Source organism: Schistocerca americana, chromosome X (assembly GCF_021461395.2).
Source record: "Schistocerca americana isolate TAMUIC-IGC-003095 chromosome X, iqSchAmer2.1, whole genome shotgun sequence".
NCBI lineage: Eukaryota > Metazoa > Arthropoda > Insecta > Orthoptera > Acrididae > Schistocerca > Schistocerca americana.
In genome coordinates this window covers 606,211,932-606,231,522 of record NC_060130.1, presented here as the reverse complement: position 1 = coordinate 606,231,522, position 19,591 = coordinate 606,211,932, and the positions used below count along the sequence as shown (strand labels likewise).

At 37.6% G+C, this 19,591-nt stretch overlaps 1 protein-coding gene across 2 annotated transcripts in view; it reads right to left on the bottom strand.

Annotated features, from left to right (window-relative positions):
* Positions 1–19,591, bottom strand: part of LOC124555103 (ATP-binding cassette sub-family C member 4-like) — a 264,506-nt gene that overhangs the window by 81,918 nt on the left and 162,997 nt on the right. For both annotated transcript variants that reach the window (XM_047128901.1, XM_047128902.1), the window contains exons 9-13: positions 15,676–15,855; positions 13,184–13,470; positions 12,030–12,213; positions 6,073–6,198; positions 1,440–1,538 (exon numbers count right to left, since the gene is read on the bottom strand). In XM_047128901.1, coding sequence (XP_046984857.1) covers positions 1,440–1,538; positions 6,073–6,198; positions 12,030–12,213; positions 13,184–13,470; positions 15,676–15,855 — 876 coding nt within the window. The remainder of the gene's footprint in view (positions 1–1,439; positions 1,539–6,072; positions 6,199–12,029; positions 12,214–13,183; positions 13,471–15,675; positions 15,856–19,591) is intronic.

Sequence of the window (19,591 nt, the reverse complement as noted above, 5' to 3'; positions counted from 1 at the left end):
ACTTCAACATTAACGCCCTGTGGGAAGGGATGCTGTGACCCTCCTACAAGATAGAGGCCTGTGACACACTTGCATCCCTTAAGTAGTCATGCTTCAGGCATCATCTGCCACAACAGGCACAAGTGCCTGCATGCCAAATACTGGTCCATGCTTGTCTCATTTTTTGGTAAGTATTTTCCAACATGATGTTACATGCCTACTAGCAGGCTGTGCCTTATCCATACACAGTGGCAGTATTTATGCCAGAGCTCAATCACAGAATTACAGTTCTGTGTCAGCTGTTGAACCAGTTATTCCTTCAAGTTCTCTAGGCCAGATGCCAACTACAGTAGTGGTCCATCAATCAGAGCTCTTACTAAGGAACCTTCATTGGACAGTCACTGTGCCATGTTTAACTTCTAATCCCTGCTGAGCATAGGGTGGTGAGTTTACTTCTTCAGACTTGGCTTTATGCTCATTAAGGGCACATGGCTTCCCTTTGCCAAGACCATGACTACTTGTGTTATTATCTCCAGATCACTCCAAGTGAATCTGAGCTTGAAATTTTTTTGTTATTCACTTTGCTCTTTGGCCAGTTAATCATTTTTTGCCTTCCTTGCTGGGCTTCAAAGTACCAAACAAACTTTCATTTGTGGGTAACTTTTAACTCCATGAAGGAGGTTTGTGTTCTTGAATATTTAATAAACTTGTTCTACATTGTTTGCCTGGTCTGTTTTCTCATTCTTATAATATTTATGGAATATTCCATAGGTTCTTGGAGGAAAATACACATATTAAAACCTGTATACACAATATTAATGTTCCACAATAATATTTATTCAATAGTTTGTTATGAACTAGCTTTTGGCTTCTTAGGCCATCATCAGATAACTTATGTCTGTATTTCTCTTTGTTTCAATTCTGTCTTCTGATTTTAAAATAGTAATTTATCTGTTGATCTTGCTAAATCATTTGTTCAAATGTGTGTGAAATCTTATGGGACTTAACTGCTAAGGTCATCAGTCCCTAAGCTTACACACTACTTAACCTAAATGATCCTAAGGAAAAACACACACATCCATGCCCGAGGGAGGACTCAAACCTCCGCTAAATCATTTGTTCAAAAATTTCCTGCAGTCACATGTTTGTATGAGAATTACTTCTTTCATTTTTCCTATTAGTACATACAGACATGCAGATCAGATGAACACACATGCGCATGGGCAAGTTACCGGTTTCTCTTTTTATTTCATGGCCCCCACTACTTCTTCCACTCCAGATGTTAAATGAAAATGTATTTCAAGGATATTTTGACTATGATTGTCTGATATGAAGTAACTTGTCTTAATCATTTACATATGAGAATACCATGTGTTAATCATGTCATATCTTATAGGTAGATTCTTTAAACATTCTAAGGATAACTTAGGAGGCTTATAATTTCCATGAGCTATACTTACCACTTCAGCTAATTCAGATGTGTCTCCTCTGTTTGGAACATGGACATCAGTGTTCCTCTTAGAGCCGATCCGCACTGAACGTCTGATGAGCTTTTCTTCCTGTCACATGAAAGGAAAAAAACAATGAAAATGTGGAATATACAGTTCTCTGGTGATTTAATAAATCAATTACTTTACTGCACATAAAATCAAAATAAAATTCTGTACATAATTTTCACTTTTTTAAAAATAGTTATTCAGAACCTGTGAAAGAGTGTATGAAGTATTTCCAAAATACCTGTAAATGAAAAAAAAGGATGTGGAAGGAGGGTGGAGAGCTGCTAAATGCCAATAAAAATGTCAGATCATTTCACTTAAGGTATGCGGAAGGATATTAGTTCTTTTATAAAAGCATATTGTATATGTATAGGTGTCAATTGGATTAAAATCCCTGTCATTGTAAAACTCAACAAACAATTATAAAACAAATGTATCAACCAGCTTTATAGTGGTGCTCCTTAAGGGCAATTACACTGCTGGATTGCAGGGAAAGTGATCCACATAAAACATCCTATTTTGGTTGCCCTGTACTATAGTTTTTTTATTTTCATGCCATATTTCACATTTTTAAGGGTCTCCTCACTGCAGGTAAACATGAAAAACAGTGTACCTAATGTAAACCTACTCTCAGTACTTTTATCTTAAATCTTTTCCTTTGATTCTTTACTCTCTCTCTCTCTCTCTCTCTCTCTCTTCCCTTGTTTGAACTCAGATGAACAACCCTGTTTAATCTATAGTCTGACATATTAGTCTTGCATCCTCAACCAGAAGACTGGTTTGACACCCCAGGCAAGGTCCTATTATAGATGGTATACCATTGTTTTCCTCAAACCTCTGTACTAACTTATCCAGACATAATGAGCCTACAGTGTAAAGGAGACTCTGAACCATGTGCTATATGCCATTTTCACCAGAGACAAAACAAGTGGCAATTACAGAAAAAATTCTCTAGGTGACTGATGACTGAAACTTCAATCTTTGGAATTTTAGCCTGATACTTCTCCACTCAGCTCACAACCCACATTTCATTCTGAATATAATTAAGATTTTTGTTAACATAATGATTTATTTTAATAAGAGAAACCAATATCCCTGCTTTGAAGCTGACTCTGAGGGGAAATTAGCGATTGGAAGTAATTTAAGTGCTCTCTTCTTTCTGTGTGTACATTTGAGAACATATGAAATCATTTTTATATGACAATATTATGAGAAGATTGGTTACTACTCACCATACAGAGAAAACATTAAGTTGCAGACAGGCACAACAAAAAGACTGCTATCCATTTGAGCTTTTAGCCAAAAGGCCTTCTTAACAGTAGAAAAAACACACACTTTCACACAAGCACAACTCACACATTCAAGACTGCTCTCTCTGGCCACTGAGGCTGGATTGCATACAGCAACTATGCTTGATGGAAGAAGCAATCTGTGGGTGGTGCATCTAAGGAGATGGGTGGGTGGTGGAAGGGGAGGGATAGCAGGATGGGGGTAAGTGAAGGTATAGTGGTGCTTGTGGGGTCATGCATGGATGTGCCAGGGATGTGGTAAGGCTGCTAAGTGCAGTCGGGAGGTTAGATGGGGGCAGTGGTGGGGGGTGGGGTGGGGGGAGGAGGAGAGTGGAAAAGGAGAGATGTTGAGGATGGGGAGAAAGACTAGTGACTGCGTTGGCAGAATTGAAGGCTGTGTAGTGCTGGAATGAGAACAGGGAATGGGATAGATGGGTCAAGGACAGGAAATATCAAAGGTTGAGTTCAGGGGGTTCACGGGAAATTAATATATATAGCAGGGAGACTTCCTACCTGCGTGATTCAGAAAAGCTCATTTTGATGCTGACTGTGAAGCAGTCATTGAAGTGAAGCACATTGTGTTGGTCAGCATGTTCACCAACTGGGTGGTTCAGCTGTCTCTTGGCCACAATTTGTTGGTGGCCATTCATGTGGACAGACAAACTGTTCATTGTCATGCCCACATAGAATGCAGGTGCAACAATAGACACATTGGCTGACTTATCAACGAGAGTGTTAGAAGCCCAAAGTCTGACTTTCTCTACAGAAGCTATTCATGCCTTTTGGCACCATACTGTGTGACTAGTTATGGTTAATAAAATAAATATATAAATAAAAAATGCATAAATAAATAAATAAATCTCCGTTCAAAAATTCACATCTGTGAAATCAAAATCTGATGCTGGGTAGCACTGAGTACTATGTTGTTTCAACCCCTGCATTGTAACATGCTTGCATCCTCCTAAGTATACAGTTGCCATTACTGCTCAGACCTGTCCAGCTATTTCAATGTAGCCCTCTTTAGCTCAGCCAGAATGTGAGGAAGGTACTTATGATGATGCAGATGTTCATGAGGTACATGCAATATGCACATGCACTATCATCTTGAAAGACAATCCAATGACCAAAATGTTAACAATAGGGCTGAAAATTGGCTGGAGGATAATGTCCTGATACTGTACAGTACTCAAATTACCACTGATGTTGATGAGAAATGACAACCAGCTCAAACCATGAATGATTCATGTCCCTGTAGGACCCATAGGACTTCATGTCTGACACATGTATTGATAGTTGGCAATCTCCACACTTTTTCTAGGACAATAATATAAAGTAAATTCGTATGGCATGATTGGGTCAACTTGCACACCCTTAATCTATCCCTATCCTACTGGAGAAAGGGGACTTACAGCATAACATAGAATCCAAACTATGCGTCACTCCTAGTACACCTTTCTATGCAGTCGTGCAGTATCCTGCTGAAATGTAGGGTTTCGCAGGGATCTAATGAAGGGTAGAGCCATGGGTCATAACACATCTGAAATGTAACGTCCACTGTTCAAAGTGCCGTCAGTGAGAACAAGAGGTGACAGGGACGCATAACCAATGGCACCCCTTACCATCACGCCGGGTGAAACACCAGTATGGCAATGACAAATACACGCTTCCAATGTGGGTTCACTGCGATGTTGACAAACACGGATGTGACCATCATGTTGCTGTAAACAGAACCTGGATTCATCTGAAAAAATGACGTTTTGCCGTTCGTGCACCCAGGTTTGTCGTTGAGTACACCATTGCAGGTGCTCCTGTCTGTGGCGCAGCATCAAGGCTAATCGCAGGCATGGTCTCCAAGCTGATAGTCCATGCTGCTGCAAATGTTGTCGAACTGTTCATGTAGATGGTTGTTGTCTTGCAAACGTACCCATCTGTTGACCCAGGGATCGAGACGTGGCTGCACGGTCCGTTACAGCCATGCAGATAAGGTGCCTGTCGTCTCAACCGCTAGTGATATGAGGCTGTTGGGATCCAGCACGGCATTCCGTATTACCCTCCTGAACACACCAATTCCATATTCTGCTAACAGTCATTGGATTTTGGCCAACGCGAGCAGCATTGTCGCGATGTGATAAACAGCAATCGCGATAGGCTACAGTCCGACCTTTATCAAAGTCGGAAACGTAATGGTATGCATTTCTCCTCCTTACACGAGGTGTCACAACAACGTTTTACCAGGTAATGCCGGTCAACTGCTGTTTGTGTATGAGAAATGGGTTGGAAACTTTCCACATGTGAGCATGTTGTAGGTGCCGCCACCAGCGCCAACCTTGTGTGAATGCTCTGAAATGCTAATCATTTGCATATCACAGCATCTTCTTCCTTTCGGTTAAATTTCGTGTCTGTAGCACGTCATCTTTGTGGTGTGGCAATTTTAATGGCCAGTAGTGTAGATGTAGATGTAGATTGCTGAGAGATGAAGGCAGACTGAAAAACTTCAATGTCTGATGGAGATTAGATCCAGCAGGCCAGTTTCCATGATTATACCTTAGCACTAGATCACCACACCTGACTTCTATGACAGTTATTATGCATCAGACAAACTCTGCACTCATTGGTGAAGAGAAACTCATGGTATTACTCCAGGTTCTATTCATTGTTTTCCTTTCCTACCTTCTTCATAAATATGATGCTGATTGGGATGTACTTTTGTTCATAATGGATGCCTTGAGGCCAAATTGGTTGTGTAGAGATGATTAATTGTACACAGTCTGAATCAACACAGCATTCCCAGTAGCCTCCAAAATGAAAGCACATAGTTCTGTTGCACTCTCTTCCCTGTACTTATGAGCCACAGTCTATAGTAAGCATTCCTTAGCTGGTGTTGTTGACTATGGATGACCACTATGAGGCAGACCTTCCTTGCTTTGTACCTCATAATGATAGCTGAATGTTCACATGACATTACAACAGTGAACACCAATTTTACATGCTGAAAACCCTTCTTGAAATAATGTGACAGTGCATACATAATCTATGCCTGAAATAATTCTTTGGAGCATACAGAACATTATATACAAGCTGCATGGTCCACTCACAATTCAAGATATGGTGTGTTCTAATGAACTGCACCGAGAATTCAGGTTTAGTTGTACCTCCATTACACAAGTGGCTGTATGTAGCAATTTACTGTACTCAAAAGAGGTTTCTGGTCAAAAGAAACACAAACTGTGCAAATGATAAGGGTGGTGCAAAATATTTTGAACAGCTATGTACTCAAATAAATGTAATATTCTTGGTTTCATACTTACAACTTTTCCAAGCATTTGATCACCATCATTTTCTTCATCAGGATCATCTTTATCTGATAGCAGTTTTGCAAAATTAAGACCACTTGACACTATGTCACCAAAGCTACCTTGTGTCTCAACACCTCCCTGAAACATGAAGTGATATATGAGAATACTAAAACCAGAGAATCAATTAATATGTTACTGGACATGTCTCATTGATGTGTGTATACACTTTCAACTACATTGGTGTGCAAAATTTAAGAGTGAAAGTAACTTTCACATGAGGTGTCATTGCCAAGTAACGTAGCTTGATGAAACTTGAACCATACATAGAAAGAATACCTACAGTATAGTACAGAAGATAACTGAGAGAAATATGCAATTAAATGAACAGAAATTACACTTTTATTCAAAGACAATAATTACACTAAAGTCATCACAATTTATGATGTCCCTGCATAATACAAAAGTCAGGGCCAAATGCACATCTGAAAAGATGCACATGGGAAAGGAGTTAAGTGTCACAATAGTATTGACTGGTGTGTGTGTACTATGTTCAAAGCTTTGGAGGTCAGTATGGCCATACAACATTATGCCTCCCCCCACCACAACACCTGGGCCACCAAAAAAATGATATTAACAACGTTCATGAGTGCATTACATGTTGCCACCCCTGCCATATGAGGGTACTGTAACTGCTTGCTGATCGACATGTACTTTCTTTTCAAGTATTTGTTTAAGAGCCTCATGTTGTGGGGCCAACTTCTTTTGGCACCACAGTCATCCTGACTACATGCCACGTGACATCTAGCTTTCTTTGCATGACTGGGAGACATCTCACAACATACTCCCACAAATAGTTAATATGTTATGTGAATTTATTCATCTTGTCCTTAAATTTTGCAGAGAAGTGTAAATGAATTCCCTATTAAAACCTGTGGTACTGGAAACTTTTTTGACATAAAAAATGTATTTATCCTACCAGAGTAGTTTAGAGTACTTCATGTACCAGTGTCACTTCCACATATTTTGTTCCCGTCACAAATGGCCTGCAGGAAGAGCAGTTGTTGGTAAGGCTCCATGTGAGCTCAAATCTCTTTACCTTCATAGTCTTTCCACAAGATACATTTAGGAAGTAGTGATGTATCAGTTGGCTCTTCTAGGAATGTACACTTTTAGAGTTTTACCAGCAAACAACACTTGTAGTGTCTGCAGTGGAGTTGGTTGAGCATCTCGATGGTGCTCTCACGCTTGCTAAATGAACTTGTAATGAAATTTGTTTCTCATTTTTGGATCGTTTCTATTTCCTCTATCCATCCTGTACTGACTGGAAATATTCAAGTATTTCTTATTTATTTATTTATCTCTTGTTCCAGTGATCCATGTTGTGACAGTATCACAGGATATGGAACGTGTCAATTTTACAAGCTTTTGGCCGGAATTTATGGTAATACATAAAACAAAACAAAAACAGTAAACAGTAACTTAGGTCCCACCACAAAAAAAAAAAAAAAAAAAAAATATATTTTAGATATAGATAGAGATTACAAAACAAAAAACAGTAAACAGTAACTTAGGTCCAACTACACAAATACATTTTAGGGAGAGATAAAGATTACAAAATAATAAGTGTTACAGAGAAATAAATATTGCAAAATATATGTTTACAATAAAAATATTCGGTATTACAAATACAAATTTGGGCTTACATTTGCAATTTACAATACAAGAGATGTTATTAAACACTGTAGTTCAGGAACTCTTCTAATATATAAAATGATCCTTGCAATAGGAACTGCCTTAAGGTTTTTTTAAACAGGAGATCATCATCTACCAAACACTTAATTCTCGAAGGGAGGGCATTAAAAATCTTACAGCCACTGAAATGGACTCCTTTCTGCACTATACATAGATTTGGCTGTTCATAGTGGATATCATGTTTCCTTCTAGTATTGTGACTGTGATATGCACTATTCAGCTTAAAGATGGATTTTTCTTTCCTTATGAAGCACATCAATGAGAATATATATTGCGCAGTGGATGTAAGTATTTCAAGCTTCTTAAAAAGATTCCTGCATGTGGCTCCAGGATGGACTCCACACATGATCCTTATGGCTCTTTTTTAGCCAGTGGCTGATTTCCCCAAAATATAATTCCAAATGCCATAATTGCATGAAAGTAACCATAATACGCTGACTTCATGGTTTCCATATTTCTATAAGAAGAAACAATACGCAATGCATATGTTGCTGAACTTAGTCTTTTGCACAGATCCACGATGTGGTTGGACCATTTCAGTTTGCTATCAATATGCAAGCCTTGGAATTTAGAGGAATCTACCCTGGTTATTGTCTGCTCACCTACCTTTACAAATATTTCCTCATCTTTGGATGTTTTGTGGAACTGAATGTAATTTGTTTTACAGTAATTTAAAATAAGACCATTATTGTTGAACCAGTTCACCGTTTGATTTAAAACCTTATTTGCCATTACCTCAAGTTTATCTTCCGAATTATCAATAAGTAGTGTAGTGTCATCTGTGAAAATAGTGAATCTACAATATTCCGTAGAGAGAGGAAGATAATTTATAAATATAATAAAAAGTAGGGGGCCCAGAACTGAGCCCTGCGGCACTCCACATGTAATGGTATCCCATTATGAAGATATTGGGACACCATCTTGACTATCTACTACAACTTTTTGTTTTCTGTTTGACAGATATGAGTCGAGCCATTTCCCTGCTGCACCACTTATACCGAGATGTGCAGCTTTTTGTAAAAGAATTTGGTGATTTACACAATCAAATGCTTTTGTTAGGTCACAAAATATGCCAATCACTTTCAGTTTTTTGTTGATAGATTCCAAGAGTTTGCCAGTAAATGCAAATATTGCATCTTCTGTTGACAAGTCTTGTCAAATGAGGGTTTTGTAAACTCACTCCTTTTTGGAAGGAATGCACTTTTTGAGGATTCTTGCAATTAAACTCATTATGGCATCTGCCCTACCTATGGTTACTTTCATGTGGTCATTCCACTTTAAATAGCTCTGTACACTCACTTCGAGATATTTAATGCATGTGACTGTTTTGAGTGATTGTCTTACAATCATATAATCATAACTTCTGGGTCTTTCTGCCTGCTTATGAGCAATACATTATATTTGTTTATACTGACTGTCAACTGCCAATCCCTGCACCAAGCATCAATCCTCTGGAGCTCTTCCTGTATTTCACTACAATTTTCTAAATTTTTTACTTCTCTGTATATAATAGCACCATCCACAAAAGCCTTATGGAACTTCTCATGTGATCCACTAGACCATTTATAAATATATTCTCATGATCCTTATACAAAATATAGAATAATGGCAGCATAGAAGTTGTGTGGCTACTAACAACTTCTTAATCACCAAAAGAGGAATAATGAGTTATGGTTTGCCCTGACATGGGACTGAGTAAATGTGTATTTCCATTTGATAATTTTAGCTTTTGCTTATCTCCTACCATTTTTCCAATAAAATATGTTTTCCAAATTTCATGGACATGACAATGAACAGCAATTTTTTATTTGTCTTTGTTTATATGTTATTTCTGCATAAGTTAAGGTACTTCTTCTTTGGCTGCCGATAAGCAACTACTTTTCCATATATTTCAGCATCATATTATTTACTTCAAAAATACAATTAACTGTTTCTGGTACACACACTTCCTAAGCTGGAACTGCATGTTTAACCATTTCACCTATTCTTAGGGTGTTTGATAATTCCTCTTCTTGTTCACTACATTGTTACTGAGGATAATGCAAAGCAGGACATTGACCAGTGCCATCTGCATTACACTCGAATATGTCACTAGATTCAGCACAGGAATTTAATATTTTTCAAGGAGAACTGACTGAGTGTCCTCATTCAGCATTTTAATTTTACATCTACAAGTCATCTGCTGGTTATTTTCAGTTCCTTTGCTGCGAACAGGAGCCTTATTTCATACATCTACCCATTTTATTGAATGCAAGGCTGCTATATATGTTAAATTCAATGTTTCCAGTAAAAACTAAAGTTGGATGCAAGAATGATCTCAGAATGGGAGACAGATGAAATCAGTCTTTCAATCTGATAATCTTAAAAATGTTCCTGCTTTCATTCAGAGGTTTCTATATGCTTTCATCCATTAGTTCAAAGGTCTCACAAATACTATGGTAGTTTATTTCTCACTTAACAGCTTGAGAAATATGGTCTTCAGAATATGAAAACATATAGTGCAGTATAAATTTCTAACAATTGTATTTTACAACAGTTTTAATACTGTACTTATAGAAAGGATCATACACCATTTTCTAAGCAGACTCAAGGTATATAAGTAGAGCAGAGACAAATGGAACATAATTCTAGCAATGATGATGGCCACAAATAGGGAAATCCATTGATATACACATCTTTCACAATGGACAGATTGCTTTGGCCAGGCATCTGGGCACAAGTATCTCAGAAATGGTGAAGCTGTCAACTGTTCATGTGCTACTGTCATTAGGATCAATGGAATGAGGTTGAAGAATGGCGAAACAATGAGTAGCCAATGAAATGTTGAATTTCCAGTCTATAAAGCAGGATAGACAACAGTCTGAGGCAGATCTGATGACAGAGTACAGTGCTGATGCAGGCATACTATTCAGATCAGATTACTGAAAATGGGGTTCTGCAGCAGATGACCCCTATGTGTTCCCACATTAACAATGTAACATTGTCAATTATAATTGCAGTAGGCACAGGATCTCTGAGATAGTACTGCGGATCACGCTATCATCCAGGTGAACAGCTGCTTGAAACATGCACTGCACCACAGATACCGCATTTTGGGAATAGTATTATGTATTCCATGTAGTATGACAGTAATCATAGGCACCTTGACAGCTATGGATTATGTTGTGACTTGGCAAGACAGCCAAGTCACAATAAGAGGAAGCCGAAAGGCACGCGTTAAGCTCACGCAGATTGGCGTGAGGTCTGGAACAGTTAAAGGAATTAATAGTAGCAAATAAAGTACGTAGTTGATGTAATACTTAACTTTAATCCTCAATTGCAGAACATCTCTCTTGACGGTACATGTTATAACCACAATATAAAATAATATCAAATGCTATGGCGCCTTGCTAGGTCGTAGCAAATGGCGTAGCTGAAGGCTACGCTAACTATCGTCTCGGCAAATGAGAGCGTAGTTGTCAGTGATCCATCTCTGGCTAAGTCGGCTGTACAACTGGGGCGAGTGCTAGTACGTTTCTCTAGACCTGCCGTGTGGTGGCGCTCGGTCTGCTATCACTGACAGTGGCGACACGTGGGTCCGACATATACTAATGGACCGCGGCCGATTTAAAGGCTACCACCTAGCAAGTGTGGTGTCTGGTGGTGACACCACAAACTACATGATCATTATTGCAGACTGCATGCACCCTCTCATGCTTAATGTCTTCCCTGTGCATGATGGTATCTTCCATCAAGATAACTATCAGTGCCACAAGGCCAGAATCAGACTAAAGTGGTTTTAGAGGTATTACAGGAAGTTCACACTGATGTCCTCTAAATTCACCTTATCTGAAGCTGATGGAACTCATCTTGGCTCTCTACTTAGTGCCAGTTCCATGCCTATAATATGGGCTTGTCAAATCCATGCCACATAGAATCAAAGTGATATTGAATTCCAAAGATGGACCTACACTCTATTAAGCAGGTGGTTATGTTTTGGATTATTAGTGTGTATTATTATGTGGTAAGATGACTTGCAAAAATATAGAATTTTGTACAATGCAATGCTAATTGCATAGTAAATCATCCTATGAGATTCCATCAGTGTATCTACACAGAATATTTCCTTATTTCCACACATTATTGGAGTTATCAATTAAAATTTTCAGAATTAGAATAGAAAAGCAATTTTAGATATAATAACTTTGTTGATAATTATGGTACAGTCTAGAACTTACATTATTCAGAATTACAATATGATCCGCTTTTTGGAGGTACTGCAGCTGATGTGTCACTAAAATCCTGGTTTTTTGTTCTAAATACCCACATATACATTCATTGAACAGATGTTTTCCAACATGCGTGTCAACTGCTGATAAAGGATCATCTAAAAGATAAATGTCAGCATTGCTGTATACAGCCCTGAAGAAAAGACGAAGAAAAATAGAAAAATGTTTCAATGAAAATATAAAATCCAAATTGAATGCAGCTGTGGTGAAACATTGCAAAATTCTTAAGTAAAATCAAACAGTGGAAAATTCAGTATGAAATAATGACAATATTATGAAAAGGTTAGTTGCTACTCACCATAGAGCAGAGATGCTGCATCACAAATAGGCACAACAAAAAGACTGTCAGCAAGTAAGCTTTTGGCCAAAAAGGCCTTCATCAGAATGAGACAACACACACACACACACACACACACACACACACACACACACACACACACACACACACGCACACAACTGACACGCACATGATCAGTCTTTGGCATTGACAGCCAGAGACTGTGGTCACCTTATGTGTGTGTGTGTGTGTGTGTGTGTGTGTGTGTGTGTGTGTGTGTGTCCCCTGTATGTTGCCTAATTCTGATAAAGACATTTTTGGCCAAAACATTACTTGCTGACAGTCTTTTTGTTGTGCATATCTGAGACTCAGCATCTCCAGTACATGGTGAGTAGCAACTATCCTTTTCAAAATGAATTCTTAAGTAACATTTCTGTGAAAGCTTACTGATATTAATTAACATTTATTTTTTAGTATCTAACTGTGACCCTCAACAGAAACACCATAATAATATAACATTATTGTAACATAAAGTTCCATCTCCTATATGAAAATAGTCAGTGCTATGAAATGTGAACAATGTACTTGGTTAGTTTGAATCTGTTTCTTTCTGCACCATAGTTAGTCTGTTATGTACAATTTCATTGAAAAAACAAAAACTTTTAATGGAAACACAAGTCACTGATTAATTTAATTCCCTTGATTTCTGAATTTGAACTAGAAATTTCTTTATCCACAAGTAAAATCCCCAACATCTTTTATTTGTGTTAGTACTTCAGCAAAATAGTAGATTAGTATTTTTTTAATTACAAGAGGAATTTATTACCTTGCCAGATTAATTCGTGCTCGCTGTCCTCCACTAAGATTAATGCCTCTTCCTCCTACTATGGTTTCATCTCCTTTTGGCAGTAACTGGAAATCCCTTTCTAAGAAACACACTCTGACTATTTCTTTGTATTTATGGCTGTCAAACGGTTGTCCAAATAGAATATTTTGCTTTACAGTTCCTGTGAAAACCCATGGCTCTTGATTTACATAAGCTACTGTACCTCTACGAGCAACTGATCCATTTTTCAACCGTAACTCTCCAAGAATTGAGTAAAGAAGAGAACTCTGCAACCAAGTAAAATACTTATCAGTTTGCAAATAAAAAATAAAATGTTTTGCCAGTCTATTGTATTGTAAATAAACCTTCATTAACGCTAATAAATGTAGGGTGTTTCAAAAAAATTCATTCTCATTCACAAGATTATATCTTATAGGTGAATAAAGATAAAAGCTTTAGTTTTATTTCCAAAAGGCCCAGTTAACTTTATAACAATATATCTTTTACATGCATGCAGATACATTGGAAGACTTTTTATAAATGCATTTATGATCAAAATTTTCATTTATCTTTCACAAATGTTCAATGTATCCCCCATAATTTGCATTTTTGGGAATCCTGCTTCCATTGCTGTTGCAATGTAACACACCAGTTCATCCACAGTTGTTGAAAGATAAGCCACATAGATGAAGTCCTTCACAAACCCCCACAAAGAAAAATAATTAACACACTGTGAGACCATGTGACATTAAAATTGCTGTTACCATCAAGTGCTTTTAGCTGTGGTATGTGAAATGCAGTACTCTTGACTACAATCACACAACACAGTTGCAAATGAATTAAACCTGTTGAAATGGAGAATGCAAAATGTCTTTTGTTGTTGCATCATCACCATATCAAATCATATGAGTGAGCAGATAAGCTAGCAGGACCAGGGAGACCCCTACCAGCAATCATATGAACCTGCAACTTACAGTTGGCAGAAATGTAAACTTTTTGTTTTGATGTGTGAGTTAAAATTCACTCCAAGTCTCTGTCTTCATTCATTTGGTTCTTTATTTATTTTTATTATTCTTTATGTAGAACATATATTATTGTGAAACTAGATGAATTTTTTTGAAAGACGCTGCGTTTAAGCCAGAAATTATATTTTAAAGAAGGCCTGTTCTGGGTCATCTGTAATATTAAAGATGCCAATAACTTTCTAGAATATGGTAACTACTATAATGAAGAAATGGGAATACCAGTAATCATTAGATGGTTAAAAAGGATTGGAAGATAATCAGTTGCAGAAAAAAAACTACAGTACAACTACTGTTTAAATAAACACTAGTAAAGAAATATGTGATACTCATTTGTAATACCAAAGAATAAAACAAAGCCTGCAGTAACATAATGAAATATTTAAGGTTATTAAAATTATTGGCATGAGACATTAAACAGAAAGAAGTGGGGGAAAAATTAGAGGGACAAACAAGAAATCAGTTCAGAGAATAGGTCACATTAGTGGAGAAGTGTTTCAGCTTTGAAGCATTTTTCACAGCTTGAGATGAGTGTTGAGTAGAAATGTCAGGATAAGGAGAAAGAGTGAGTGACTGGAGAATAGGAACAAAAAGATGAAATGGATTAAACAACTAACTAATCACAGTGTTTTACCTCCTCAAATGGAATGAAGCCACTTTGAGATATGATCGTATGAGGCATTTCTGCATTAAACTTTATGATATCATGCAATATGAGTAACATTTTCTGTGCAGCACTTGTTGCATGTCAAACTTTGTATACCTCATTTTACAGACTGTATTTGGTCACGGATTCCAGTGGTTAGTTACAATGGAGTTTCTATTGATCCTGCAGACAATTTTGCAATGGGTATGATCAGCTTTTCACAGTTGTGTGCAATAATAGGTGTTTTCCGTGGCTAATTAGAGAGGAAAATGTAACTGCATAGCTCTCGCAGCCAGAGTCAGTTGACATAAAAGTTTTCTGAGCATTGTACCACGTCATAATGTAAAAACACTGTGCTGGAGAAACCAACATTTTGGCCATGATTACAGTGGCCAAAAGTTTGTTTCTCCAGCATATTTTTTTATATTATGACATGTTATGATACTCAGAAAACTCTTATATCTAGTGAGGAAAATTTTAACATATAGCACAGTGTTGAATATTACAGCATCTTAGAAACTAAATAATTAGTCATAGAAAAAACAGAGGTTATACAGCTCAAGTACAGCTGCAGATAAGGTCTAAAGGAATATTTTCTCATCTATAATAAGGATTTGTAATAGAAAATTATGCATGTATTAAGTTCCTTGTGGAAAATATATAACTGAATTCTCACTATGGGTCTATGAAATGATCATTTACATAATCTCTAATGTAATCTTTTCACAGTTTTAAGTTGCAAAGAAATTGCAAGTTAATTTACTTAGTAGTGAACCTCTTTTTTGACAATCACGAAATCAGCTGACAGATCTGAGTTTACTGACCTTCCCACTTCCCACAGGTCCAATTACAGCACATAAACTGCCAGGAAGTACATGCAGGGACAAATCATTTAGAGTTTCTTGTGGTGCACTCCAGCAGGCTGTTGCACGGTCCATTCTAATTTCGCCTTTACCGACGCCTTCTTCATCTACAGACAATTCCTCTCGTTTATCAAGAAATTCCTGAAACAAATGGAAAGATAGGGAAATATACTTCTATACTGCATAACCAAGAAATATATATTTTATTTTATTATTTTTTCGTTATTTTGTCGTTAAATTTATTCTTATCAAAGGGGAGCCATTTGTTTGTCCAAATTATTATGTCACAAAATTTAGCTCCGTATCATTTTGGACACAGACCATAGACGTTGTTTAAGCCTCCTTGGTACTCTTTCTCACTTGTATGGCTCATTTAACACAAATCTGTACACATGAAATAAAATTTTCATCTAGAGAGAGTATTACAGCATAAAAACTAATATTAAAGATCAACTTTTATGTGTGAAATGTTTGAGGAGGGTCATATTTTTAGCAGATGCCTTTTCTTAGCTGTAAAATGTGAAACAAAATGGGGTGACAGCACTATAGGAATTTATGCAAAAAAGGAAAGGCACAAATGTAATTATCTCAACAAGTTTTTGAGATGCTTAACCAAAAGCATCAGTTTTATTTCTTTGAAAGAGTATACAGTCATTGTTTCATTTGATAACATTATTACAAGAGGAAAAAATGACTACTGGTATGTTTGAAATGACATTGCATATCACCATAAGGTGATGTTTCAGTTATTCTTTAATGTGTGACTAGGTTTGGTCAAAGACTATTATCAAGGACTTGCTGTACAAATGCCCTGAATACAGGGAAAGAAAATGCACAATGAATTAAAATATTGCAGACAGGGGTAGTTGTTACACAGAGGATTTTGTTTGACCATAATTTTGAATTAACCCACATTCTTTCCAACAAATGGTAGTATTCTAGTACTATAGGGTGTCAAACAAAGGAATCCCTGATTCCAAAATTAAATATCTCAGGAAATAAGATTGATAGCTGAGTGTAACAAATCTCATGTTTGTTGTAAAAGCTGCTAACAGGTGGCAGTGTAATTGCCTATAAAAAGTGTGCCACAGCTCAGAATGATCAGTTCTACCACTGACACATGAAAGAAGGTTAGTCTACTGAAGGAAGAGTTTGAAATCATGTATTCCATTGAACAACATATTTTTCAGGTACTGGAATACCACAAGTCAGAATATAGTCCTATGGCAAAAAGGCGGAGTTTTCGAAGATGATTTAGTGATCTAAAAGGACCTGGTGTGAAAACCATTCACAAGCTCTTCACAAAATTCCAGCAGACAGGCAGTGTTGCTGATGACCTAGTGGAGAATATTAGCCCCAGACAAACTGTAGTTACTCCTGAAAATTACACCATGTTTTCTGGAAATAGTCAGCAAAATCTGAGGAAATCTGTTCAAAGAATTGTAGCAGAGATTTGTATGAAGTGTTCCTGTTGTGTCTAGACAAGACAGCCTAGACACAATGAGAGGAAGCCGAAAGGCACGCGCTAAGTTAAAGCAGGATGGCGTGAGGTCTGAAACAGGATACGTAATGAATGCTATAAAGAAAAGTACGTTGCTTCTGGAATACTTAACTTTAATCCATCCTTTTGGTACATCTGGAAATTGTGGCAATACAAGTGAGACTCTTTAGATACATGCAATGTTACTAATGGCGCCTTGCTAGGTCGTAGCCATTGACTTAGCTGAAGGCTATTCTAACTATCTGCTTTGCAAATGAGCAATGCTTCACCCATGTAGTCGCTAGCAAAGTCGTCCGTACAATTGGGGCGAGTGCTAGTCCGCATCTCGAGACCTGCCTTGTGGTGGCGCTTGGTCTGCGATCACTGACAGTGGCGACACGCGGGTCTGACACGTACTAATGGACCGCGGCCGATTTAAAGCTACCACCTAGCAAGTGTGGTGTCTGGCGGTGACACCACAGTTCCAGCACACAGAAAATACTGAGACAGATCCTACACATTTCCATTTACAATCTAAAGTGATCCAGCCATACCTGTATGAGCTGTTTGACAGAAGGTGAGCCAGATTCCCACAAGGACTGATAGTGAAGGATTTGATGTTGGCTGCATCTGGTTCATAGAAGAAGCACACTTCCACCTCACTGGAGTCAGGTATAAACAAAACTGGTGATTTTGGGGTTCCAAAAATCCCTGTTCATATGATGCAGAACCACTGTATCCTCGCAAAGTGACTGTTTTGACTGCATATGCTGCAGAAGAATTATTAGCCCTTTTTTCATGTGAGAAATGGTCACTAGTGAATGTTAAGCCACACACTGGAGGTCTAACCAGGCAATGAGTGGTACAGGTAAACTGGGGTCAGACCACATCACAGTGAACAGGTGTTTCACTTTTGTGATGAATATTTCAGGAATAGAGTCATTGCATTGGATTATTGCAAATTTACTCATTCAGAGATGGATTGGCCTCCATATTCAACTAATCTGACTCTTTGTGAGTACTTTTTGTGGAGCACATTTAAGGATGCTGCCCACCTGAATCATCCCACCATGCTGGATGAGCTTGAATTGGCAATCTGTGTGGCATCTGTATCCATTTCCATTGAGACACTACAGGATGTAATGATAAATTTCATTCTTTGTTTGTGCCACTTCCATGCTGTAAGTGGTGGACATTTTGAAAAGATTATGATGTGACTGCAAAGGCTGTTTGCAGAGGACTGGTGTAATTATGTGTGCTGATTCTGTATGACCTGCACAGTGCACAGTGCCATCTGCTACCACCTTTTCAAACTATTTCAAAACTTCTGTGTAACTTCTCTATAGAACTCTTACAGCTTTCATAATGAACATATCTCTTGTTGCACTCATCTTAGTTTAGGAGATATTTAATTTTGAAATCAGGGGCTACTTCGCTGGACACCTTGTACTTGTCATTCATTGGTCTCCTCACTGATCATTGCAACATTCAGTCACTATCAGAGACATGTAGATGCTTCTTTTAACACCATCATAGCCTTTATCTATACCAGAGCAAATTCTGTATAATGTGAAAGACTAAATTTCAGGTAAGTGATAAAATGTTTAAAAATACCTTACGAATTAATATTTTTGCCTTTGTGTACATGGACAGAAAACCATATGATATATAGGACAAACAGTTCCAGTTCTATCGCAATAAATTTTTGTAATGTAAAAGACTTTGCAGTGTTTGTTCAGTCCCGCATTACATATTTTTTGTTAAGGTAATATAAAAAATCACAAGTAAATGTATGGGGTAAAATTGGAAAGGGAAACCAAGGCATGAATACAGGAAGTAGGTTCAAGTGGATGTATATTTCAATAACTATGTAGGGATAAAGAGACTTGCACAAAAGTAGACTAGCATGAAGAGCATCAGCAAACTAGTCATGTGACTGAAGACCATAAAACAATATCCATACATCCATTCTGGTGCCTGACATCCAGTCAATGCCTGGGTGGGACTGGCATCATACTCAATTTTGTGGAAAACCAGGCATGTGTATAGGCTATTATTATGATGTTGTCATCACTCCTAAAGGTATTTTAAAGCTACTGACACCTTTCACCAGAGAGGAATCCATGTGTCCCTTCTGCCTGCATTAATGTATATTGCATAGTCAAATATGAGAGTTTTTGAAAGTGTTTACACATTGTGTAACTGAAATGTAATCTCAGAATGAGTCTGGTATTTATATAAGTGTATGTGGAACATCACTATAAAGCCACATCAAGGCTGGCCATCAAAGTGGTGTCCATCATTAATCCATGAACTGGATTTTATCTGGGGCCATTGCATCTTAGCATGGGCACTTTAACACACTCAGCTTTCTGAGCATGTACTGTAGCAAGAACA